This window comes from Oppia nitens, unplaced genomic scaffold, assembly GCF_028296485.1.
Source record: "Oppia nitens isolate AA-2021 unplaced genomic scaffold, nextdenovo-longstitch-racon4-pilon3 scaffold28_pilon_pilon_pilon, whole genome shotgun sequence".
Classification (NCBI taxonomy): Eukaryota; Metazoa; Arthropoda; class Arachnida; order Sarcoptiformes; family Oppiidae; genus Oppia; species Oppia nitens.
In genome coordinates, this window is record NW_026533208.1 from 60808 (window position 1) to 88807 (window position 28000).

Below are 28000 nucleotides of genomic sequence, written 5' to 3' on the forward strand. Positions count from 1 at the left end.
TATGGCATCGAGTTTATCAAAGTCAAGTCAAGACATCAATTATGAAATTTTTTTTCGACAAAATTTAACGACTCTCTCGACTACAAACATAACTATAATTATATACATACTGTATTGTATACATTATTGTATATATTCAAAAAATAAACTTTTCATATGCTATATCAACAATATGTTTTTTATGAAATAGCTATACATCATAATATAACATATTTAAGAGGAAAAATTGTTTAAAAAAAAAGTTTTTATTTCATCAGTTTCTCTCATACAATACATTAGCATTGTTTATAACATTATATAACTTTTATTTATTTATTTTTTTGATGACTTTCGCGTTGACAACATTATGTGACTTTGAAAACATTACAGTCTTTTATTTACAGAAATTTATATATTTATTTTTTGTGTGAAAATAGTTTGAGAAAAAAAACGTTTGCATCAAAAAATATACTGTAAATGCCTTTTTTGCTGCACAGATATCAGTTGTGGTCAATAAAAACATTAAAAAAATCCAGATCAGTCGGTGCTGTAGTTGTTGTTGTTGTTGAACAGTTAGGTTTTTCACATGGACTACTACAGTATAYATRTATAATAGTGTCATATATAGTAGACTAAAAATTGGTAAATACCAGTGCTTTATATTTTTGCATTTACTGGGCTCACACACACACACCACAATGTTTTCTGGTCATATATTTTCTATACCCTATATATATATATATATATATATATTGAGAGATAATATTTCACATTTTGCTAACTGTTTGAAACAAAAGTGTATTGAAAACTATAAAYCAAACGGTCAAATAAAAACCAAAAACCAAAAAAAAATAAAATAAAAGATTTTTGTTTCTTCATTTTGCAATAAGATCTTTGGTTTCAACAAATTGGTTCCCATCTTAATCTGTTTGGGATTATATTACACATACATTACTAATATATATATATATATATTTGAAACTGGTATTTGCATATACAGTATATATATTATATACTGTATTACCACTTGCAAAACTTTAAAAAGTGAAACCCTTAGAGTCCCCGGTAGTATATAAAATGTGTGACATTTGCTTAGTTAGCTTAGATGATATCCCTGGCCTAGCCTAGCCTAGCCCAGAATGTTCTGGGATCTAACCAGGGCAACAAATATTGAACTTATAATAATATACTGTCTAATATACTGTACTTATAATATTCATATATATATATATATTTATTTATTTATTGTGTGTGTRTGTGTGTGAGTGGAAGAAAAAAATTTATGTATCTGTTTAATTTAAAAATAAAAAATTGAAATAGATATATATATACAAACAAATTGTGTGAATAATTATTTATCGTTATAATATCATATAATCTCAAAACTGTTTTCTAATAGTTTTCCMTAAACTATTAGATATTCATATTAGATAAATAAACAGATAAATGTTTTTTGTTTTGTTTTGTTTGTTGTAAAAAACCAAAAATTTATGTTTTCACAATTTTTTTTCTCTCTCTCTATATATATTTAAAATTCACTGTAAATAAAATAATACATTTATTCTGTGTGTGTATATCCAAAACAAAACAACAACAAAAAACAGTTTATTTAGTCTACACTGTCTATAATTGGCATATTGTCTAAAAAAAATTTGCCTACACTTAGGATTATTATTATTATATAATAAGTTAGCAACCATTGTTAGACAATTAAAATGAAAAAAACAGTCTAATTATATTTATATATTGTATTATTTTATTTTTTTGCTTATTATATTTATTTAGACTCTTTTTAATTATATAATTATTATAAAAATAATTAATTAGATATCATGCATGTGATAACTGATTTAATAGAGTCTAATGAGATATATATATTTTTTATATTAATATACAATTAGCCGATGGATGGATTATATATATAATAATAATAATATAATGCAAAAATATTATAGTTGAATAAACTTATTAAYKWASTGTTTAACAAAACAAAACTAAAACAATATTTTTGGGAGCTATTTTTGCATAACCTAGTTTATATTACTTGTAAGCTTTTTTGGAAAAATGCAAATATATATATATATATATATATATATATATATATATATATATATATATATATATATTATATAATATACATAACCATTATAATGGTCATAATTGCAATGTCGACTCTCTTATATTTTTTTCATTGTCTCTGCAATCATAATTTTGCTTACAGTATACAGTGTATATACATTTGTTTGAGACAATACTTAAATATATATTATACTTTATATATATATATATATCAGGTTTTAAGTTAATTGTTTGAAAAAAATTATCATTTGGACAAAAATACACACAAATAAATAAATAAATGCCGAAGCAATCATTATTCATACAAATATAATCAGTGTATGTTTTATTTATTTATATGATATGATATAAGATAATAATAAATATTCACTATTATTGTATTCACAATAGTGTTGTAATGWACATATATAAATAAATATATAAAATAGACGAGTCATTCATTGATAATATTTATATAGATATATATACTGTATATTTAAAGTTTAAGCGTAACTCTATGAAAAAAAGTCATAATAAATTTTTATGATAGCTATTATAGTATTATGTGCTAAGCATATGAATAATTATCATCAATGAATTGAATGAACAGAAATGTTTATATATATAAAAAAAAGTTTTTTTTTCAAAGTCGTTGATAATAATAACGTTAATAATAATAACTGACTGACTGTATGTGTCTTATAATGTTGAATATAATAACTCTTTAAAAACAATGATTGCAATGATTGTCAACTTTTTTTCTTTTGGGTTCTCTCTCTCTCTCTCTCTCTCTCTCTCTCTCTCTCTCTTTCTCTCTCTTATTCTTTCTAAAGCAAAAGGAAGAGGGAGGTGTGTGTGATCACTATAGAGGAGGTCCTAACAGGGATGACATAATAGAGTGGCATTTGGTGTGTGTGTGTGTGTGTAGTACCAGAGCTATTGCCTGCGAACCGTCAGATCCAGTGTTGGCTTCTCTCAGGACAACTACACCAAGCGATCTGTTGCTAAATATATTGTATATTTCTTTAGGTGATATTCCTTACAGCCCTTATACCCCAAGAGCGCCACTATTTTTTGTTGGTATATATATATATAACAGCTATACTTTTTTCAACAGTGTGTGTATATATATATATATATATATAAATAAATAAATAAAAATATTCAATATATGTGCTATCGATGACTGACTGTATATTTTATAAGTGAACTCCGTGTGTATATATTATCAATACATTTTCAAATCAAAAACATTATATATAAGTTTGAATTTTATTTTATTTTTTTGAATCAATGTTTGTGCGCTAAATGTGTGAAATATTTTGTTAAAAGTTTTTCATAAACGATTGTTGACATTATTATAAACATTGATCTCACCGGTGGATTATCATACATACAAACCATACATACATGTTATTAAAAGTTTAGTTATTGTTTTGTCATAATCAGTGTTTTAATCACTGGTACACCACTGGTATATAGTAAAAGCCATGGAAAACAATAGACTATGTTTTGCAATGATTTCGATGGCATTACTTTTTCTTATATATTCAACACGACTTTCATATGCCGTCATTGAAGAGAGAGGTAAGCAATTTTTGTGTACCTATTGTAGGTATATATCGTATATTTATATATATACATATATGAGCTTTTGGGAATCGAAAAAAAACTTATTGTAAAAATTAATACTAAAATATATTACTATTACTACTACTACTACTACWATTACTACTACTATTACTATAGAAAGTTAAAGCTATGGGAGAGTTACCAACAAAGTTGCCCTCACTTTGCAGTCAAAAGTGGCTTTTCTTAAAGTTTTCTCTCTCTCTCTCTCTCTCTCTCTCTCTCTCTCTCTCTCTCTCTCTCTTTCTCGAGTTGGTTCTCACACTACTATTCATTCATACTGTCGTACATCGCTTTTAGGGACAAACAACTTGTCGTCATATACTGTATATATATATATATATATATATATATATATATATAATGCCATTACTATAGCCTATCACCCTATCTCTCACTCTCTGTATGTGTATGTATGTATGTATCCCCGGTAAAAATATGTCCATTGAATTGGTACCTCAAATAATTATTTGGCATAAATGTTTTATTATTTGGTGGGGTGTTTATTGATTAAACGATGATTTTTTTTTATTTAAAGGTATTTATTTATTTTGTTCAGCTGATACACACACACATATTATATATATACAGACACATTATGGGATCCATTGGTCAATTAGCAATTGAAGAGCACCAGCAACCTGTGCTCATACTATGATAGTAGTAATACCCCACCAAAAAAAAAAGGTTTTGTGTACCCAAAAACATTAAGAGCGCTGAGACTGTAGTTTTATGTTTTGTATATAAGGTTTGCTTGAGATGTGACTATAAATGCTATAATAATAGTATGAAAGAAGACATCCGGTGTTGGCAAAGGGGGGCGAACTCACCGAAGCGCAACCGTCTATAGAGGGGCTCTCCTTTAACTATTGCCACTGCTTTTAGTGCCAAATGAAAGTTGTCTTTTTTTTCGAGAAAATATATACTAAGATTATGTCTGTTTTGGACACCACCACTACTACTACTATACCACCAGTCCCTATATATCCCAAACACTGTGCTCCAGTCCTTAACCCAAAGAAATCACTGGTGCACGACATGAGGCATATATATATATATAAGATATATACCATATATAATATATATAAATGTATATATATTTTATGGCAGATATTATATATATATATATATATATATATATATATATATATATATATATATATATATATATATATATATATATATATATATATATATATATTGAATATACAGAGACTTTTGAGGCAAACAATCTGTCAATCGATGCTTTCAATTAAATACTTATTTGCATTTCTATATTCTCACACCATTTTTCTTACCATTATATATATCTATATTTTTTTCTTAAACACATTGTACTGTATATATATATACTGTATATATATATATACTGTATATCTTTTACAGCCCAAATATCTCGTTCAAACAGTATTTCAAAATAYTGTATCATATATTTGTATATGCAATGTATTTGACAGATACATACAAAYAAACATAAAAACACTAGTCGTTGATCAAATCAAACTAAAATATATTGAGATATTTATATATATAGATATCGTTGACACTAATCATATGCATAATATTAAAACAATTACTAAATTATATTATTGTCAAAACTCAGCAAAAATAAAAGTAAAGCTTTCATTGAATTGAGTTTTCAAAAATATTTTTCAAATGTAAATTTCAAAAAATACATGAATATTTATATACATTATTATATATACATTAATATATAATATATATATATATATATCATACTACAGACTATGAATTTAAATTATTTATAATTTTTGTTATAAATATATTTATTTTTACAAACATAAATATGAGATAATGAAAGTTTATTATATATTGTATTATTATGTTAAATAAAATATGATATTGTTTAGAAATTTTTTGACACGAAAATCTAGAGAGTTGACAATAATAGATATAATTTTAATATACTTAATTGTGTCTGAATTTATGAAAGATAATGTGATATTTAAATTTTTTAAAAATATTAATATTATATACATAACTCTCAAGTATTATACAGTTCTACAACTTTGTTGTTGTTGTTGTTGTTGTTGTTGTTGTTGTTGTAATTGCAATTGAATAATATATGCAATAATTATTTAGTTAAAATTCAAAGTTTATAATTTTAATTTTTKAAAAATAAATTCTAATATTTCTATTTATACTTTAAGTATTATTATTATTTTAAAAAACTAAATATAAGCACAGGTATGTTACAGGTGTACAGATACCATATGGGTATTACATGGTATAATTTACAACAATAACAACAACAACAAAAATATTACAAAAAAATAAATAGTTTTGTTAAATTTTGGTTTATAGCACAATATATAGGTAATATAGTGTGATAAAATGTGAAAAAATATTTAATTACTTATATACAGATAACAATTAAWACCACAATTATTAGTATTATTAGCTGATATTTATCATATCATATAAATATATCATAAACTTTTATTCATTAGACCTGCATAACTGTATAATATATAAATTATATTTTTAGTTTAGTTTCTTAACAACGTTTTATTATAAAAAAATGTATGTCTCGATTACCGGGTATATATATATATTTATATATTTTTATATATACTATTTTTTTGTAATTAAAAAAAGCGGTATCAATATTAACAAACAAACAAAAAATAATAAAATATTATATATATATATATATATACTGTATAACTATGGAAATTTTAGTTAGCTATTTGTTTGATTGAAACAAAAAAATTATTAGGTAATTATGTTAAAGATAGTGTTGCTATTTAATAATAATAATAATAATAATCATTGTTTGTTTAATATATATATATATTTAATATTAAACTAATTAACTGATGTTTTATTTGAATATAAATTTAATGTTTGTTTTATATATAATAATTATTTATTTTTTGTTGTTGAGTCGACACACGATCTTTCATCTTATTTTTTTTATTCAAATTTATTTTTATAACTTTATTATTATTATTATTATTATTTATTTTGAACAACGTGAATTGAGCTTAAAATTTAATAATTTAATAAAATAAACAAACAAATAGGTAAGCAAAGTTTATTATAAATATTTTTTTAAAAAAATCCAACAATAATTATTGTTAAACTAATGTTAATAATGTTTTAATGAAAAAAAATTGTTTGGTTACTCTAAAAATAATTTTTTGATAAAAATAAATTTAGTTCATAATTAACAATCATTTATCTCGTTTGAATCAAACAAACAAAAATAATAATAATAATAAATATATTTATTTATTTATTATTAAATTAATTCTATTATATTACTAAACAATTTTGATTTTTTTTAATAGAGAAAAATAAATTTTGTATTTTAATTAAATGAAATAATTGTTTTTAATATCTAATAATTATGATGTGAAACTATTAGCAGACAATGTTATATTGTTTTTTTATTAAATAAAAAATTTAGACATAAATATAATGATTAAATGTTTTATTAATTATGTTATGAAATACTTGTATATAAAAATTAAATAAAAAAAACATTTAAGATGTTTTCATATTGAAAATATATATATAATATAAGCATTTAGTATATAAAATAAAGTTAATTTCACGATTTATTAAAAACAATAAGCAGTTTAATAAATAAAAATTATTATGTAATACATATTTAATATACATTGTTATTAAAAAAAATGATTTCACATCATAATAATTATTATTATTAAATAGTATAAAAACATTTATTATTATATATATACTATTAAAAAAAATATTATTTAATAGAATTAACAATTTTAATTATTTAATTATTTAGTTATTTAATTATTAAAAACTAAAAAAAAATAAATAAATAATTAAATTGTTCAGAGACAATAAAAAAATATTTTTWWAAAAAAATTAAATGAATCATCATCATACACAACACACACACAAAAGTTACTACGTAATTTTTGTATATAAATTCCACAAAAAAAATTTGTCTATGTACAATAGATAGAATATTGTTGAATACAATTTGTGCCCATTTATGATAGCGATACGCATGAGTTATTACTTATCACAAAAGAGCCAACAATTTTATAAAGGCGTTTACACTATCATATCATATTCCTCGCTTTGTTTGACACACAAATGTACATTGGTACGTTAATAATAATAATAATAATTAGTGCCAATATGATAATAGTGGTGGCGTTACTATACTAATAAATAAATTGCCAAACAAAAAAAAATGTACAAGTCCAAAAAAACTGGTTTTTAAAAAAAATTCAAAAAAATATATATAAAAAATTAATTCTCTCTCTCTCTCTCTCTCTCTCTCTCTCTCTCTCTCTCTCTCTCTCTCTCTTATAGCTCTCTTAACTAGTGTCAGTGTGGTTGACCTAATAATAATAATATTTTTTGTTTGCGCTAATACACTGCTAAATAATATATTTTCAAAATAATAAAAAAAAAGGTGTATCATATATATATATAAACCGTATACAGTATACCTGTATATATATACACACATTTACTACTACTATGACTGGGAATTAATTATTATGTATTATTCCTATATATATATATTATATATATATTTTTCAATTTACTTTTATTTTGATTGTTTGTTTGTTTGTGTGTTTGTCAGTTTGTTTTTATATACTGTATATATTCAATATATAAAGTATATATTTACTATTGCACTCCTCTTTTTTTATATTTTATTTATTTTTTATATWTWTTATATATATATATTAATTTGTATTCATTTACATGAATTTATGGCAATTATATGCCTCTACTGTAGAATAAAAACAATATATTGTTATATGTATTTGACATCATTTGTTTAATTATGTCAAACAAAATTAAAAAAAAGATTTCAATTTAATGAAATGATGATTATGATAARGATTATAATTACTATTATTATTATTATTATTATTATTATTATATATTAATACAATGTATTAAAAGGGATTAAATAGGAAGAGAAACTTGAAGTTTAATAATTGTTGTTCAAAACTAAAATTTCTTTTCCTATTATAATAAATTATATAATAATAATAATATTATTATTATTTTCAGTTTGATTTTATATATATAATTTAATAGATTTTATATATTTATATATAAATGTTTAAATAAAATGATTTGTTGACTGATATTCCAACAGATGTTTAAACTATTTATATATATATATATTWAAAAACTGGATTTCATATCAATTTAAGTGGCAATTGATTATATAAATTAAAAACATTTTTTCCCAAATAGCGATAATACCTGTAATAATATTTCAATTTCAAGTTACTCTTCAAAAAATAATTTTCAACGAAAAAACTAAAATATTTTGTTTTGACAAAAAAATTTTGTTCTCATGATATTTAATTATCAATTTTTAATGGCAATTATTATTTAGTTTTTTCGTTGAAAATTATTTCATGATAACATTTTATAATAAAAAAAATCATATAAAATCAACTTAGTTAATTAAATAGAAATTTAATGCAAATTTTTTGTTGTTTGTTGTAACCAATTAATTTATTTGCACATTTAATGTATTATTATTATCATTATTATTACACATTTAATCTAATAATTGTTTACATGGATAAAAATTTTTSATAATTAATACTGAATTTAATTATTTTATTAAAAAAAGTGTTTATCTTAACTAAAATTATTATGATTTTTTTAAAATTTAATTTATTTTGTTWAATTCACACATACATTTTGTTCAACAACAAAAAATCTGTATAATATTTTAAAAATTCAATATACTGTATAATTGTAATTTATATATTAAATGTTGTTGGGCCATGAAATAATGTAAAAATATTTAATTTTTTTAATTAAATAATTGCATGTAAAATRGAAATCAGAGTATTGAAAATAATTTTTATTTTTTTTAATACATTGTATAACATTTAATACCGATAATTATATACTACTACTATTATATGTATGTATACATAAATAAATTGTGGATATWTAATGGTAAAATTGAGAGATAGAAAAACTAGATCTGAATTTCAATTAATCTTTTAATCACTATATATAATGATAATACTGTATATATAGATATGAATGTGTGTCTCCTCTAATGTGTATTAATAATGATAATAATAATATCTATTGTTAGTTCACAAATAAATACATTAATAAATACATAGAAAATACAAGTGAAAGACTATTGTTTTCATTATAAGTCGATATTTAGCACAAAATCTCTGGTTATAACTCTTAACTCTTTAATTTTTCGTTTGACTCCTCTAAATCACTTACAATACTCTCTCTTTCTCTCTCTCTCTCTCTCTCTCTCTCTCTCTGCTTAACCACCACTTAAAAGTGCTTTTACTTAAAGTAAAAGCTAATATAATAATAATACCCGGTATATGCTGTCCCTAAAGGTGTCTCTATTAATGACAGCCACGGAATTGTGAAAATATTTTTCCATTTATTATAACACAGAAGACAGCACTGGAACTACTGTTAACAAAACACACCTCTCATTAGTGTTTGTACAGAAAGAGAGAGAGAGAGAGAGAGAGAGAGAGAGAGAGAGCTTAGAAAGAGAGAGACCTTTATAAGGTTTTTAGGAAAAACTCTTTATAAGGTTTCTCTTAGCATAACAACCAATAATAAGAGGTCTGTTAACTGTTAGTAATACACAAAACTAAATATTGCAATATATTGCTCTCTCAGACTCTCTCTCTCTCTCTCTCTCTCTCTCTCTCTCTCTCTCTCTCTCTCTCTCTCTCTCTCTCTCTCTCTCCTCGAAAGTGTTTGGACTCCAAACTCATAAAACAACGAATATTATTATACAAAACAAAAATACTTTATTTAAAAACTTTTGATATTTATTATTACTGTATTAGTTGTATTAGTATTATTACTGTATTATGTTGTAGTTGTTTTTGTTGTCAAATGTTAGTATTATTATTATTGCAGTTCAAAGTTGATAAAACTAATAAATAGGGATTGGATGGGCATTGGAGGGAAATTATTTTAGTTTATTATTCAAAAAAATAAAATAAAATAAATATTTATTATACAGTATATTTTCATTGTAAATATATTGTAAATTTATATTATATTAGATATAATATAATATATTCCCCTAATAATAAAAATGACATGTCTTGAAATGCGCTTAATTATATTGATTTAATTATTTAATTAATAGATATATTAGCGCTATATGTATATAAATTATATGATTTATAATTTATACGATAAGTTACTGTATATACTCATACTCTGTTGTGTATACCATATATCATTTATATATATAAAATGCTTTATATATAATACTTTACACTATCATATATGCTAATAGTATAAACATGTGTTGAATTGATAATTTCAAATTTTTATAATTGTCACATATGTTAAACACTTTTATATAATGTTGTATAAACTGAATATAACTTGATTTAAAATGTTAAAATGAAAAAAACAATATTTAAAATGTGTTAATTTAATTAATATGATTGTTGTAAAATATCAAATCAGATTTTATACATTTATATCTATACATCAATACATTGCAACATATGTTAGAAAATGTATTGATATATATTTACACAACTATTTACACAATTGTTAGCAATTATTATTAGCATGTATTTAATACATGTCAACTAAATTTATGATAATAATAATAAAATTAAACGATTTCAAGACATTCACCCATAATGATGTTATTTTAATAAATTATTTATAATAAAAATCTACTTATTTTTTTTAAAAAATATATATATAAATGAGATGTCCAATTTAAAAATTTAATATAAAATAATTTTAATTAACTATTACATTTTAGATCTAAAATAATACAAATAAAATAAAACTATTAAAAAAATATAATTTTCATATATTTTCTTAATAAAGTATAAATTATTAAAATATATTTCATTAATTATTATACAATAATTGTTAATTATATTTGTATTATCATTGATACAAAAAATTATAGAAGATTTTTACAATAGTGTTAATTATGTAATTCACTATTTAAAAAAGCACATATATCATTAAGTATTAAAATAATTATTTATTAATTATTAATATTTGCGTTAAAAATTAAAACAAAAAGATAAATAAATAGATATATTATTAGTACATTAGTACATATAATAGTACATTAATTACACAAATATAATAATAGCAAATTTTATGTCTGAAAATAAATTTAAATATTCCAATAAATATTTCCAGACATCAACTTTTTCAAATAGTTTTACTGCTAAAACGTTTTAATTTTATATTTTATTTTTTTGCTTGTTTTATGTCATTTTTAAAATATATAAAACCTTAATTGATGTGAGGCTTAAAAATTATGTTGACTTTCACTCTTTTATGGTTATATATACATATATTTTCTTTATACTGTATATATAAAAATATAGGTATATATACCATATGGTTATATATTAATATATATATAGTATAAGTACTGTATATAAGTATAATTTATAAATATATTTATGTATACCTTAGACTCCTATCCAATAACTAAATAGATACTGACTTTTCTAGTTATACCACAAACTTATAGTTCAGAAAAAATATATAAAAATTTTCTTTTTCTTCAAATATTTAGTCGACTCTCTAAACATTTTTTTTAAATATATGATATTATAAATTGATAGATAATTTGAGATTAGAGGACTCTTTTTTGGGCATTTAGTATTAATTTTGAAACAATTTTTTATGAAACATGTTTTTAAAATTATTTTTGGTTGTCATACATTAAATTTTTTTGTAATTTTTATTTTAAATTTTTAGTTTTTCTATTTTTTTTTTTTGATGTAAACTGATTATCTCGTCTCAACATTTTTTCTTGTTGTTAATAATAATATTTTTAAAAACCTCTCTCTCTCTCTCTCTCTCTCTCTTTCTCTACATTTTAAGATAAAAATTAATTAAAATTTATTTTCTCTCAATCATTAAATCGATTAGTTTATATGACCTTTTCTTTACTGTGTGTTTTTGTCTTAACATTTATAGATTAAATTAACACACAAAAAAAATTTTGTTTAGCGATTATTTATATTATTAAATTACAATATTATTTGTTTTAAAGATAACTTTTATTGCACAAAAATTAGATGAAAATATAGTTATTTTATGTAACAAAATGTTACCAAAAAAGAAATTAATAGATGTTTTACCAATTTTTCTTTAGATAATAATATGAAAAATATTTTTTTTAATACTGTGTTTGTGGTGTCAAATATAAGTTTATATATGTTTGTATAATACTATATATACTGTATTATATACAGTATATTATATATATAATTCATATCCTAAAGTAATGCACGAAATAAAGCAAATATTTAAAATTATATTATATAATATATATATAAGAGATTATATATATATATTTTTACTGCATAGATAAGTTAGTACTTTACATGTATAATATTAGAAATTAATGACATAAAAATTTATGGTAAGGGCTTATGAACACGATCTACAGGTGCTGCTTATATAATWTATATATATATATATRTGAGTATAAAGTAGCCGTCATTTTTTTTTATTTAGAGACAAATTATCGGAAAGTGATTAAAAAATTCTCTGAAAAATAATAATAATAATAATATTAAATAGTATTGCAAATAGTTTGCAAATATATATATATATATATATATATATAGTGATTGGACTACTACTCTTAAAGCCATAATTGTATAATAAATTAGATTTTTGTTGTTTTTGTTGGCTCCGGACTATTCACAAGTGAGAAAATAAAGAGAGAGAGAGAGAGAGAGAGAGAGAGAGAGAGAGAGAGAGAGAGAGAGAGAGAGAGCGTCAGTCAGTTATCGAAATGACTGCTTTTGCACAACACGAAAGCCCCAGCACCGGGACTATACAATAGTCTACAGGTATTGGATTTTGGGCTCAATTTTTATAGCTTTATGTGTTGAATACACTGCAAATTAAAGATGAGCGACTCACGATTTTTGTTGCTGCACTGGGCAAAAATGTTTGCGCACAGGTATTAAGAGAGGGACAGTGTGTGTGTGTGACTGAGTGAGTGAGTGAAAAAAGGGAACAGGTATTGGGAGAGAGAGAGAGAGAGAGAGAGCATCGATACCTGTGCTGGTTTGCTGCTGCCGTGAGCTAGCATGTGAAAGGTCAGGGGCTACTCTTCCCCGAAATTCCTCCTGTATTTTGCAACTGCACTGCACTCTCTAATAATAGATGAAATGTTTGGGTATAGGTATTGGGAGAGAGAGAGAGAGAAAGGGAGAGAGAGATAGACCAGATAGACATAGGAGAGAGACAGAGAACCATTAGGTATAGAGAGATAAAATAAGTAGAGATTATGAGTCGTTCACTCACGAGATGTCAATATATATATATAAAGTATAAGATGTATAACTTATATACAATATATAGCTAAATATAAAGTACATACACACACACACATACACACAGTTAGTTTAGAGATACGTGAGCTTTTCGAAGCCAGGGTAACATAGGTGGAGAAGCAAATACATAAGGTATACATTTTGGTAGATAGTGTGCACTGCACTGTGTGGCACATACATGCATAYATACATACATACATACTCGCAAACGTACATACATTTTTCGTTTATATGGTATTAATCCCTCCAATATATATTTACTTATGTGCTTAAAACTTCTCCGCATATTTTTACCCCATTGCACGCTGAGGGCTAAGAAAACTAGAAATATTAGTAGAAGTTTGAGAGAGAGAGAGAGAGAGAGAGAGAGAGAGCCTATCGTTCCCCCTCAACAGGTATTGGCCCCTCTCTATATAACAGCCCCCTCTAAAAACAACTTTGAGATCAAACACATACTTACATACAGTACATACATACAGTATGAGAGAGTCGACTACTCCTCTGGAGCTCTAAACTTATAGTTAGTTATGTAGCTGTGCTCCACATCTTGAAGAGTAGTTAGCATTGCCTTCACAGTGCAAACACCACCTAATATACAACAACAACACACATATACAGTGCACACACACACACACACACACATACATACATACAAATCAAATGCATTGGTTTTATGCCATTTTGTTATAAACTTTTCTCTCTCCTCAAGAAATATTATAAAGTCTTATCTTATTTTTTTTGAAGACTTTTTTCTGAGAGAGAGAAAAACTTGTTGTGTGAATGTGTTGTGTAGTCTCTGCCAAAACGCCAATACACTCGCTATGCGTTTGTCTCAAAAAATACTTGTGTTGTGTATTAATAATATTAATAATAATAATATAATGTTAATATAATAATAATTTTAAAGATAAAAAAAACACTACCACTTGTTATATGTTATGTGAGGACAACAAAAAATGTTATGAACCCCTTAAATGGTCAAACCATTTGCGACCAAATCTATTATTATTATTATTTAATTTACTAATTAATTTTATGTTTCTCATTATTTGGACAATAATGAGGACTAAAATTATTAATAATTATGAATTATCATCGATCGTCAAATTATTTATTATTTATTCAATATTGTTAGCAAATTGTGTAATACTAGTGAATACTATTCTGGTCAGAGGTGGCAAACAAAAAGGCAATCACATACCAAAAGGCAAAAGTTAGTGTCAATTATATATATATATATATATATATATATATTGAAATATATTAATATATATATATAACTTATATAACCGTTTTTAAAAAAAATTTTTTTTTGTTTAAATAATAATAATTATTATTATTATTGTCGTTCTCATTTAATTATTTATATATACTTATGTTATTATATTTATACTGTATATAWATATAATTTGTTTACGTATTCAACGATTTTTTCTATATATATATATAATATTTACCAATATATGATATATAAATATTCAATATTTATTAATTAAATATTTATTTATTATATATATATCATATATATATTATGTACCGTATGTGTTTAACATTGCAAATTTAATTATTTGAACTCGTATCAATAGATAATTATTTAATATCTATATATATATATATTTATTAAAAATCTTATTTATTGTACAGTATATACCTGTATATAATATATTATTGTATTTTTTGTGATAAGGTTTAATCCCACCATAATTATAGAGATTCAGATTGTGTATATATATACTGTATATATAATGCAGCTTATATTGTGTGTGCAAATAATAATAATAATAAGTTTGTTTGTTGTTTGATTTGTCGCTAGTTTTTTGTTGAAATATTTTTTTGTTGAAAATATATGCAAAAAAGTTTTTATTTGTGTTAGGTTATTGGTAGGCATTGATATGCAATTTATGATATGCATTGGAAAATATTTTTAAATATTTCAATTTTTAGTCAATACTCTTTTTTTGTTACTTAATATAATTTGCTTTATAAATACCGTGATTTTTTTTAATAGTATTATTTGATAGTTTATTTATTTCTAAACAAAATTCAATCAATTGGATGATCACTTACAATAGGATGTCACGATAAACAATATATTTAACATACAGTATATATATATACAGTATATATGCTATGTATTTGCGCTTAAAATATTTTTGCGCAATTATTATGATGTGTCACCATAAATCTTTAGATAGTTTTTAATAAACTATTATATTATTGTCTATGATTTTTAATTTTTACAATATATAAATATTTATTTATGAAATTGTGTGATTTTTTAGTGATTATACTAAACAATACTTATTATAAATTATTATTATTATTATCGTTAACAAAAAATTATATAATCCCATTTAATTAGCTTATAACTAAAAGTAAATAATATTATATACTTTATATAGTAGTATACAATTTTCAGCCCACATTTTACTTGTCAAATATCATATCATATATGATATAATATGGTCACAAAAAAACTTGCATTTTAAGCAACAAAAAAACTACAGTATATCCTATAGGGGTGTCAATTGTTTCAATGTGTGTGTGTGTGTACGGGAAGTRCGGGATTAAATATATATTTGCGGTCATAAAATATGCAAATATGCATTTAATTTACTGTTTGTTAATTAAATAATAATATTAATAATGAATACGCACAGTGCGTGTAACTATAAACAGGTGTCCCATAAGCTGATAGTCCCATAAATATATTATATGTATTTAATACTTTAAGTTTTTAAAGTTTATTATTTGCTAATTTTTKTKKGTGTGAATATTTGCTTAATTTTTGTATTTAGTATGCATTGGAACCAATGGCCGTATGTCAGTGCCATCCAATCGGGAACACCATTTCCAAAATCTACGGGACAGGTATACCAACTGTACGTATGTCGATGGAAATCTGGAACTAACATGGCTTCAGGACAAGAATCTGGACCTGAATTTTTTGCAATACATTCGGGAAGTAACCGGTTATGTACTCATATCGCATGTGGACGTCAAACGGATAGTGTTGCCGAGTCTTCAGATAATCAGAGGACGAACACTGTTTAAGCTGAATGTTAGGGACGAAGAGTTTGCATTGATGGTAACCCTAAGCAAAATGGAAAACCTGGAAATGCCTGCACTCAGAGGTATGTGATGGTGACTCTGGTTGTTGTTGTGTGGATGCAAATGTTTTATTTTATTTTTTGTACAATTGATTTATATTATTATAAATTATTTCCAAACAAAAAAAAAGATATACTATCGGGAAGTGTTGGCTTTTTCAATAATTACAATCTCTGTCATATACGTACCATCAATTGGGATGAGATCCTAACGGGTTCCAAAGCAAAGACCATCTATGTCTATAATTTTACTCAACCGGAACGGGATTGTAAGCAAAAGTTTTTTTTTAAATTTTTTGGATGACTATTGTTTTAATAGTCATATTATCACATCAGATGTCTTCTGAATCCTACTAATAATGATTTTTAAATTATTTTTGTTTTGTTTTTTTTTTTAATAACAGGTCCGCCATGTCATGAGTCTTGCGAAGAGGGCTGTTGGGGCGAGGGATCGCATAATTGCCAGAAGTTTTCCAAAATCAATTGTTCGCCTCAGTGTCATCAGGGGCGCTGTTTCGGACCCAACCCTAGGGAGTGTTGTCATCTGTTTTGCGCGGGCGGCTGTACCGGTCCCAAACAAAGTGATTGTCTTGTAAGTGTTTAGTTTGTTTATTTATATCGATGATTGGGTTGTATTTTTTTTTTGGCTAACTGTTTCCGTAATTAAATTTCCAAATTTTTCAAAAATTCCAAAAAAGGCCTGTCGCAACTTCTTCGACGACGGTGTCTGCAAACAAGAGTGTCCGCCAATGATGCGCTACAATCCGTCCACTTATTCGTGGGAAAGTAATCCGGAAGGAAAGTACGCTTACGGTGCTACTTGTGTGAAAAATTGTCCGGATCATCTGCTCAAAGACAACGGCGCTTGTGTACGGTCGTGTCCGCCMAATAAGAAAGCCCTGAATGGCGAATGTGTACCGTGCGATGGTCCCTGTCCGAAGAACTGCCAGGGCGTTGAAGTGGTTCACGCCGGCAATATCGACACATTCAAAGGCTGTACGATCATCGAAGGTTCGCTGACCATTCTGGACACTTCGTTCAACGGTTTCCAAGAAGTTTACGCTAATTTTACGTTCGGACCCCACTATCCTCGTATGCATCCGCAAAAACTGGAAGTATTCAGTACACTGCGCGAAGTTACCGGTTTTGTCAGCATCCAGGCATCGCATCAGGATTTCAAAAACCTGTCGTATTTTAAGAATCTGGATATCATCGGTGGCCGACAACTGACCGAATATTTTGCCGCACTCTATATTGTTAAGACATCGCTTGAGTCGTTGTCGCTGCGATCGTTGAAAAAGGTCCGATCAGGCAGTGTAGCCATACTCGAGAACAAAGACCTATGTTTTGCATCGAGTATTGATTGGAAGAAAGTGATGCGATCCAGTTCCCATAATATGTTATTACAGAGCAATGGCGATGAGGACAAGTGCCGTAAGTTTTATTACATAGTTTTATATGATGAAAGAGGTATTTAACATACCATTCCTAAAAATACCTGTTTTTTTTCTCTCTCTCTCTCTCTCTCTATCTGTGTATGTATGTGCACTGTACAGGTAATAAAGGACTGGTTTGCCACTCACAATGTGGTAGTGATGGCTGTTGGGGTCCCGGACCAGATGAATGCCTGTCATGCCGTTCGTATAGATTGGGAGAGACATGCATTCAAAGTTGTAACACAAGTTTAGGGTAAGTAGTCTTTAGTCGTCGTCTCTCTCTTAAGACTCTCTACAGTACAACACTCCGCTAAGCTCTTCGCTATTTTTTCATTAGGACTCACTCTATCTCCCTATCTATCTATCTTCTCTCTCTCTCTCTCTCTCTCTCTCTCTCTCTCTATCCCATCAAAACTAATTATAACTTTAATATAAAGCTAATGCTTTATCTCTATCTCTCACTCACTCAGCTCAGGAATGCAATGTAATGTCTGTTTTATATATACTGTATATTAAAAAAAAAATCAAAATCAAATAAATATCTGATAGATCTGTCACTATTTAGTAATACACATCAAACACATAATACATACATATTTTCTGACAGCATCTATGACGCTGGAAATTATATCTGCAAACACTGTCACGAAGAGTGTTTAGGCGAATGCTTTGGTCCGGGAGCTGGCAATTGTTCACAATGTAGACATGTTAGGGACGGACCGTATTGTGTCGGCGAATGTCCGGTTTCCAAGTACGGCCTGAATGGCGAATGTAAGCCCTGTCACGAAAACTGTGTCCAGGGTTGTACTGGTTCGCAGAATAAACTCGGCGATGGCGGATGCAAATCATGCGAAAAGGCTATCGTCAGTATGTACGACCCGAATGTTGTGGAGGAATGTCTGAAAGCCGAAGAACCGTGTCCCGATGGTTTCTATCACGAATACATTGGTCCCCAGGAGGAAGGGGCACTCAAATCGTTAACTGGGAAATCGGTTTGCCGTAAATGTCATCAGCGGTGCAAAAATTGTACCGCTTTTGGTATTCATGTATCGGTTTGCGAGTGTTTGCGCTACAGTTCAGGTGAACAATGCGAAGACCAGTGTCCGCGCGATCACTACGCTGATGAAGCCAATCACAAGTGTGTCAAATGTGCCGACGAGTGTCGCAAGTGTTACGGTCCTACAACCAGCAACTGTATTGCCTGCCGTAACTATCGTGTCTACAATGGCGACGACAAAAAACTGTTCAACTGTACCGCTTCGTGTCCAACTGAGAAGCCGTACAAAGTGTTCGAAGACAACAACGAAGATCCCTACTGTTCCGATAAAGATCCGAATATAGCTGCCTATGGTGTCAACGCCGAAGAAGATCCCTGGACTGTCATCATTGGCGGCAGTGCCGGCTGTGTTGTACTCTTCGGCGTATTTCTGGCAATATTCAGCTATCAATGGCTACAACGGGCCCGGACTAAGGAGAATACCATGAAGTTGACAATGAGAATGAGTGGTTTCGACGACAACGAACCCCTGAAGCCATCTAACATAAAGCCAAACTTGGCTCAGCTCAGGATTGTCAAAGAAGCTGAACTACGTAAGGGTGGCATACCGTTAGGTTACGGAGCTTTCGGTACCGTTTATAAGGGAGTTTGGGTTCCCGAGGGTGAAAATGTCAAAATACCGGTTGCCATCAAAGTACTGCGCGAAGGCACTCAGCCTAATACTAACAAAGAGTTCTTGGAAGAGGCCTACATAATGGCCAGTGTTGACCATCCAAATCTACTTAAACTGCTGGCCGTTTGTATGACATCCCAGTTGATGCTGGTCACCCAACTGATGCCATTAGGCTGTCTACTCGATTATGTACGCAATAACAAAGACAAGATCGGCTCCAAACCGTTGCTCAACTGGTGCACACAAATAGCCAGAGGAATGGCCTATTTGGAAGAAAAACGAATGGTTCACAGAGATCTGGCCCTCAGAAACGTATTACTTCAGACACCCGGTTGTGTAAAAATTACGGACTTTGGTTTGGCTAAACTTCTTGAGATCGATGAAGACGAGTATAAAGCCGCGGGCGGAAAGATGCCTATCAAATGGCTGGCACTCGAGTGCATTCAGCACAGGATATTCACTCACAAGAGTGATGTCTGGAGTTTTGGCGTCACTGGTATGTCATCTATTAATCTCTTATAGAGATTATTATCTTTATATTTGATAACTGTTTGACAACTTATTAATCTTTTTTTTTGATTTGATATATTATTATTTATTATAACGAATAGCTTGGGAACTGTTGACATACGGATCCAAACCATACGACGGTGTGTCCGCCCGTGATGTGCCCGATCTGTTGCAAAAAGGCGAACGCCTACCGCAGCCAACTATCTGTACAATCGATGTCTACATGATAATGATCAAGTGCTGGATGCTTGATGCCGAGTCGCGGCCATCGTTCAAAGAGCTGGCCGAAGAGTTTGCCAAAATGGCTCGCGATCCGGGCCGCTATCTGGTCATACCGGGCGACAAACTAATGCGTCTGCCATCGTATACACAACAGGACGAAAAAGAACTGATCCGTACGCTTAGTATGCCTATTGAAGGACCCGAAACCATAATGGATGCCGAAGAATATCTGCAGCCAAGCAAAACGTGTTCGGGTGGCGACACACCGCCGCCGCCGACACCCATCAAAAAATTTATGGACGATCGCGGCTTCGAAGGCGATCCAATTAACAGCGGGTTTTCGGTGTCCGGCTGTACCGATGACACACTCGATGCCCAGTATCGGCAAAATATATTTTTAAATGGTTACGGAAGACATTGCGATTTCGTTAACTATAAGTTCGCTCATTTAGACCCATCCCTTTATCAAATGAATGGACACTTAAGGGAAAATAGTCAGGGCTCGGGTCGATACAGTTCAGACCCCGTCAAAGTCATGGGTAAAGGTATGTATATATATATATTATTTTTATAATATCCGGATATATTTAACTAAATTATTTAGTTATTAAAGTTATTAATAAATTGTTTTTTTGTTTTGTTTTGTTTGTATTTAATATAAATAGACGGAGACTTCTGTGAAGTAATGAGAAACAATACAAATATGTCGACAAAAAGTGATTTCTCATTTAAACTGCCCGTCGATGAAGACGATTATCTAATGCCTTCACCCGGACCTCTTGGTCAGACCTCAGGGTATATGGATTTGATAGGCGACGCCAAACGAGCAGGTAGTCTATCCTTTATTTGTTTAATTGTATAGATCGGTATCGGTATATAATTTTATATATAATACTAATGTATCCAAAAAAATAATTGCAGAGTCAGTCAACGGTAAAGTTAAAGACTATCGATATATTCCCGATTTTCTTCCGGTCGTCAAAGGCCAGTCCAGATGTGTCGACAATCTTGAATATCATCTGATGAGTCGCGAACACGATTATGTCAACTCAGTACCAAATACACCATTGACACCAATATCTCCCATTTCATTGACCAGTTCACTGATAAATGGTATGCCAACCGTAACCACTGGTCCATCCGTGACAATGCATCCGACAATGAATGGCAATTGTCCGCCAATGATGTCCGCACACACAAACGGTATTGTTGTCGGCACCCGTCGGGTAAGCGGCAGTGATATGGAGGAAATGTCCGACGATCACGACTACTATAATGAGTTTGATAGACTTCAGAGGGAATTACAGCCATTGAATCTGAGAAAGAAAAGTAAAAATGAAACAACAGTTTAGTTGTTTTATTATTATTTAGTATTATTATTATTATTTGAATACAATTTTTATATACTGTATTATAATAGTAATTATTATTATTTAATAATTATGTGTTTTTTTATAAAAATATTTGTTTTGTTTGTTAATTTGTGTGATTAACTCAAAAAAAAGATATATATATATATATTAATTTCAGTGTTTTATATATAAGTTATATAGAAATCATAGAAAATTGATAGAGAAAGAGACTACTATTGATAAATATATAAATATTATATGAATATATATTTTTAAATAGATATTTTTTTGTAAATAAGATTTTTATATAAAAATGATAAGCCGAACAAAGTGTTATACATATTTATATATATAAATTATATATTTTAATATATTTATATACATATTTAATAATAAGTAATTTGCCAAATAAGTTATATATATATATAAAAATTTATATTGATATATATATACACACATTTAAAATGCAAACTAAGTTTTTATATATATATTATAGAGAGTATTTCATTTGACTGTATTAMCTGTATTTTTGTATCCATTATATATATATAGTAAATATTTGTTAGATGTTTATACCTAAAACCATATTACACAACAAATTTGTGACCATTTTWTATATATATATATATATTTCTACTCACAGTCTCATCTCTCCATTTCACTTATTACCTCTCAGAGAGTGTTTAGGTCTAGAGCTCAGTTAGCCTACTCTCTCTCTCTCTCTCTCTCTAATAAATACCTATCTTTTTTTGTATCTGAGAGTCAAAACATTTCTCTGAAGTTATATATAAATTATTAATTCATTTGCAACCCAACAAAAAAGTGTTCATTTTATTAATTCTCTGTCAAAAAAACGTCTTCTCCGAGAAAAAAAAATTGAAAATTATTATTGCTTTTTCTTTGCTCTTAAATTTTTTTTAAATATATATTTATTTTGTTTTTGACTTTTTTTTATAAAGTACTACTATTTTTGTTTTGCTGTATTAAGAAAAATTGGTTTTAATTATATGTCGAAATGTTTTATTTTATAGGATTTTGTGTGTATGTGTAGAGACATAGTGTGCTTAATATATATATAATTTCGACGATTTCTATATACAAAAATAAAACAATCATTATTTCTAATACCTATTATTTTTCATTATCTAATACTACACATAAATTTATATATATATATATATATATATATATTTTCTATAAATATAATGAGACTAAATGTTTTATTTGAAAACAGAAATAAAACATAACATTTAATAATAAATATTGTGCCATAGATTCATAAAAAGAAAATAATTGAAAATGCCTTATAATATTGTTTTCGATTTACTATTCTTTAATAATATTAATAACAATTTTATTTAATGACAATTATTTTTAAAAGCAATAATAACACAATTCTGTGATCTCTTTACAAATTTTTTTACATTAATTACATTTTTTATTTTGTATTTTTTTTATTAAGAAAAAAAACATTGACTACTAGTATTACAATTTTTTTATACCATCTATTTTTTAATGTAAATTGTCAACAACAAAAAATGATAATTTTTATTTATTTATATATATATATATATAAAACTATGTTTTTATTATTATATTGTACATATGGTTTATAAATATTTTGTATAATATTAAAATTATTAATAATAATAATAAAATACTTAATTTAAAAATAAACTCAAAAGTCGCTAATTATTTATTTATTTAAAAATTTACTGGTATAAATTATTAGTAAGGTATATAAATTATATATATATATTTATATATATATTTACAGTATATTAGACAGTATTTTTTTGAATTAATAATATATTGTTAAATAATAAAATAACGTTAAATATTTCTTACAGATTAAGTCATATCCATATAAAAAGCATCGTTTAAATGGGTCTTTATATATACAGTATATATATATATATATAGTATATATATATATATATATATATATATATATATATATATATAGAGCACTGGTATATATCTGGTGCACATATCAAACATGAAGACATGTTTAACTATCATTAAATTATACCACAAGTGTTTTTATTAATATTTAATAAACAACATTATTAATGCAAATGTTTTTTGAAATAATTATTTGTCACTTTAGTGTCTTAATTATTACTATAGTATATGTTTGCCGGTGAAAAAAATACTACCAAAAAGATGAACAATTTTTTTGATGCTATGCTCTCTCTCTCTCTCTCTCTCTCTCTCTCTCTCTCTCTCTCTCTCTCTCTCTCTCTCTCTGTCTCAGTAATTTAATAACTAAATATTATTTAATTTAATTTAATAAGATTATTATTTATAACAAGTTTTTAGCTAATTAAACAACATTTTTATTAAATTTAAGAAATAGTGTGTAAACTAGTAGTATCTTATAAGTGGCAATGTTTACGTGAAACTTAATAATATATGCAGTATATATATACGGCATATAAATTATATATATATATAATATTATTATAATTTAGTAAAGCATTTGAATAATAAATACTGTATATTAATAAATTATAATATATATATGTATATATAATAAATAATAACTTTCTAATAAATTATATTAAATATAAAAGTTTATTTTCATGATTTATTATAACAAAATTTAATTAAACAATAAATAGTCAAAAACACTTATAATGCTAAATAACATTAATTATAATTTTTATTATATCAAACTAACAAATAGAAAAAATAGATAAATATTTGATTAATGTTAAATAAATACAGATTAATGTATTTTGAAAAATTTTACAATTATTTCAATTATACTTGAAAGTCAAATAATAATAATAATTTTTAATAATATATTTTTTAAGCATTTGATTTTTTTTGAAAATATAAAAAAATAACACAATCAGATTAAACATAAGCTCTTTGTATTAAGTGTTTTATTTTATTTAAAAAATAATAATAATAACAAAAACATAGTCAAAGTCTATGCTTTTAACTCGATTGACTTTTATTTCATTAAATACTATATAATTAAATTATTAATACAATAGTAGAGCAAACAATAAGGTTTAGTCTAAGAGACATGCCTTTAGTATTATAAAAAGCTAGTCTCAGATATAAAAGCATTAATTATTTTCAGAGTTTACTTTGGGATATGAAAAATGTTTTTTTATCTCTATCTATGAGTTAGTGAGTGAATGAGTGAGAGTGAGTGAGTGAGAGAGAGAGAGAGAGAGAGAGAGAGAGAGAGAGAGAGAGAGAGAGAGAGAGAGAGAGAGAGAGAGAGAGAGAGATGGCAAAACATAATAGTAAAATATGTTTTTAGTAAAACTAATAATACTCCTTAAACTCCTTCAATATATTAGCTATAGCTCTATACTGTATATACTATATATATAAGAGTGGGTGCATATATATAGTCTTACATAAAGATAGGAAAATAGGGATCGGAAGGGCTGTCAGCCGGGATTTGACCAAATAATTATTGAATATGATTAATGAGTACAACAAATGAGAGACAAATTTCTCTCTTTTTATGTTATTATTTAATTTTTTCTGTTGTGTGTCTGTGTGTTGTTGTATATTATTTCTATTATATACAGTATAATTGTAAGGCATAGAAGAGAGAGAGAGAGAGAGAGAGAGAGAGAGAGAGAGAGAGAGAGAGAGAGAGAGAGAAAGAGAGAAAGGTCTCCGCCTTTGCATAAGAGTTAGACATTTTTTTCAGGTGAGAAAATAATGGAGAATAATGCACCTGCACTTCGATCAATGGACTAAACATATATGAATGTCTATCTATGTATATATATGTGTTGTTGTGTGCCTACCAGTGCACACATACATACAAACCATTACTGAAGTCTATGGTATACTAAATAATATTATGTGTGTGTGTGTGTGTGTGTGTGTGTATGTGCTGTATTATATGAATTATTGTACCAGTTTTCAGTATATCACACACACAATCATAAAATCACATACAGTATACCAGTGCTGTACACCAGTTATACAATGAGATAGCTTAGACTAAAAAAAAGGAGAAAATAATAATAATAATAAAATAAAACAAAAGTTAACAAAATTTTTTTTATATATTCAACGAAAATGCAAAAGTGAAATGAAAATAGAAAGTGAAAGATATAATAAAAATATATATAATATTATATATATTTTTAAGTCACTTGTGAATACAATTAAACGTTAGTCATGAAAAATAGTAGTAATATTATAATATAATATTATTAGTATTAGTAGTACTAGTGTTAGTATAATAGTAATTGTAGCGGTAATTCAGTTTTATAACCATTGGATTAACTAAATTACAATATTTTGGATATAATATATACTGTATATATATATATATATTTCAAAAATATAATATACCGTGTAGTAGTAGTAGTAATAATAATAATACTGTAATTTTAACTTATTGTATTAGTAGGATATATGAGTTTTAGAGAAACTTATAAAAATTGTAAAAACAATATATTTGAGTTTAAAAGCGTTTAAAAATATGGAAAATAGGAATTGTTTTGATAGGAAAGAGAGAGAGAGAGAGAGAGAGAGAGAGAGAGAGAGAGAGAAAGTATACTATTTTTTTGATGGCATTTATAGCAATAACATTAACAGTATTACAGTATGTAATCTCAATACATAAATATCTATTATATATATATATATATATATATATATACGATATATAATATATAAGTGTTGTGTCTATAACTACAGTAAGGCTCTTGTGTTTCGCGCATCTAATGTAGGATTGGTTGCAATAGTTTTTGAAAAATCCATTGGGAATACACACACAAACATAGAGCGTTTGGATAACATGATTGAGTTTTGAATATTACATGAGTTCAGCATCTCGATTGCCAACCATACCAATACCATTGCACTAATATATATAGATATACGACATATATTTCATATACCGGTGCCAAAGCCTAAGTCAAGTATGTGTGTGTGTGTATGGATGTGCCTCAGACTCCGGTTATATTGACTGGTATGGTATGGGTAGGTATGACTGGTGAACGCAATCTTAACTCAATTTGTGCTCTTTTGCAATGTTTCCCAAACGTAACATTTATAACATGACATGAAAAGTGGCAGCACATAAAACACGGCCGTTACACACACACACACACACACACACACACACACACACACACACACATAGACAGCCTAACAACACAACTAATTTTAATTCATTTCACTATTTACTCACATAAATATCTCTCACAATATCTCTCTCTCTCTCTCTCTCTCCTCTTTCTAATTGTTTACTTGAATATGAATTACACTATACTTTTACGGCTTTTACGACTATCCACACGACCAGCAATTGCCGTAACAATATATTTATATTTATTTATATATGATATGACTTAATGGCATTTTGTTATTTTTTCTAAATTATATAAAAGTATTACTACACTAAAGAATTTTTTTTATTGTTTCAATAAAAAAATAAAATAAAATAATCGTAATGTAATTACCCACTAGTTTTTAAATATTATGTTTTTAGTGTCTTAAATTTTTTTTATATCTTGTATTAATGTATTTTTTTGTGTTTTGTTTTATTATTTGTTTGTTTCAATCAATTGACTAAAAAATGAAAGACTCCCTTTAAAAAATCTAACAAAAACATCTGCAATAACACAAAGTATAGAGAATTACAGAGAGAGAGAGAGAGAGAGAGAGAGAGAGAGAGAGAGAGAGAGAGAGAGAGAGAGAGAG

General features: G+C 26.7%; 1 protein-coding gene across 2 annotated transcripts; it reads left to right on the forward strand.

The window, feature by feature from the left end:
* The first annotated feature begins 3600 nt into the window (after positions 1-3600).
* On the forward strand, positions 3601-22345 carry LOC128954564 (epidermal growth factor receptor-like). 2 transcript variants are annotated; one of them, XM_054300160.1, is made up of 10 exons: positions 3601-3624; positions 16805-17140; positions 17248-17385; positions 17521-17708; positions 17815-18550; positions 18673-18805; positions 19160-20718; positions 20834-21499; positions 21620-21784; positions 21876-22345. In XM_054300160.1, the coding sequence occupies exons 2-10, from the start codon at positions 16828-16830 to the stop codon at positions 22304-22306; spliced, it is 4329 nt and encodes a 1442-aa protein (XP_054156135.1). In that variant the 5' UTR covers positions 3601-3624; positions 16805-16827; the 3' UTR covers positions 22307-22345. The 2 variants fall into 2 exon arrangements, with proteins under 2 accessions (XP_054156135.1, XP_054156137.1); XM_054300162.1 differs by lacking the exon at positions 3601-3624 and adding an exon at positions 15100-15219.
* Positions 22346-28000: the final 5655 nt, after the last annotated feature.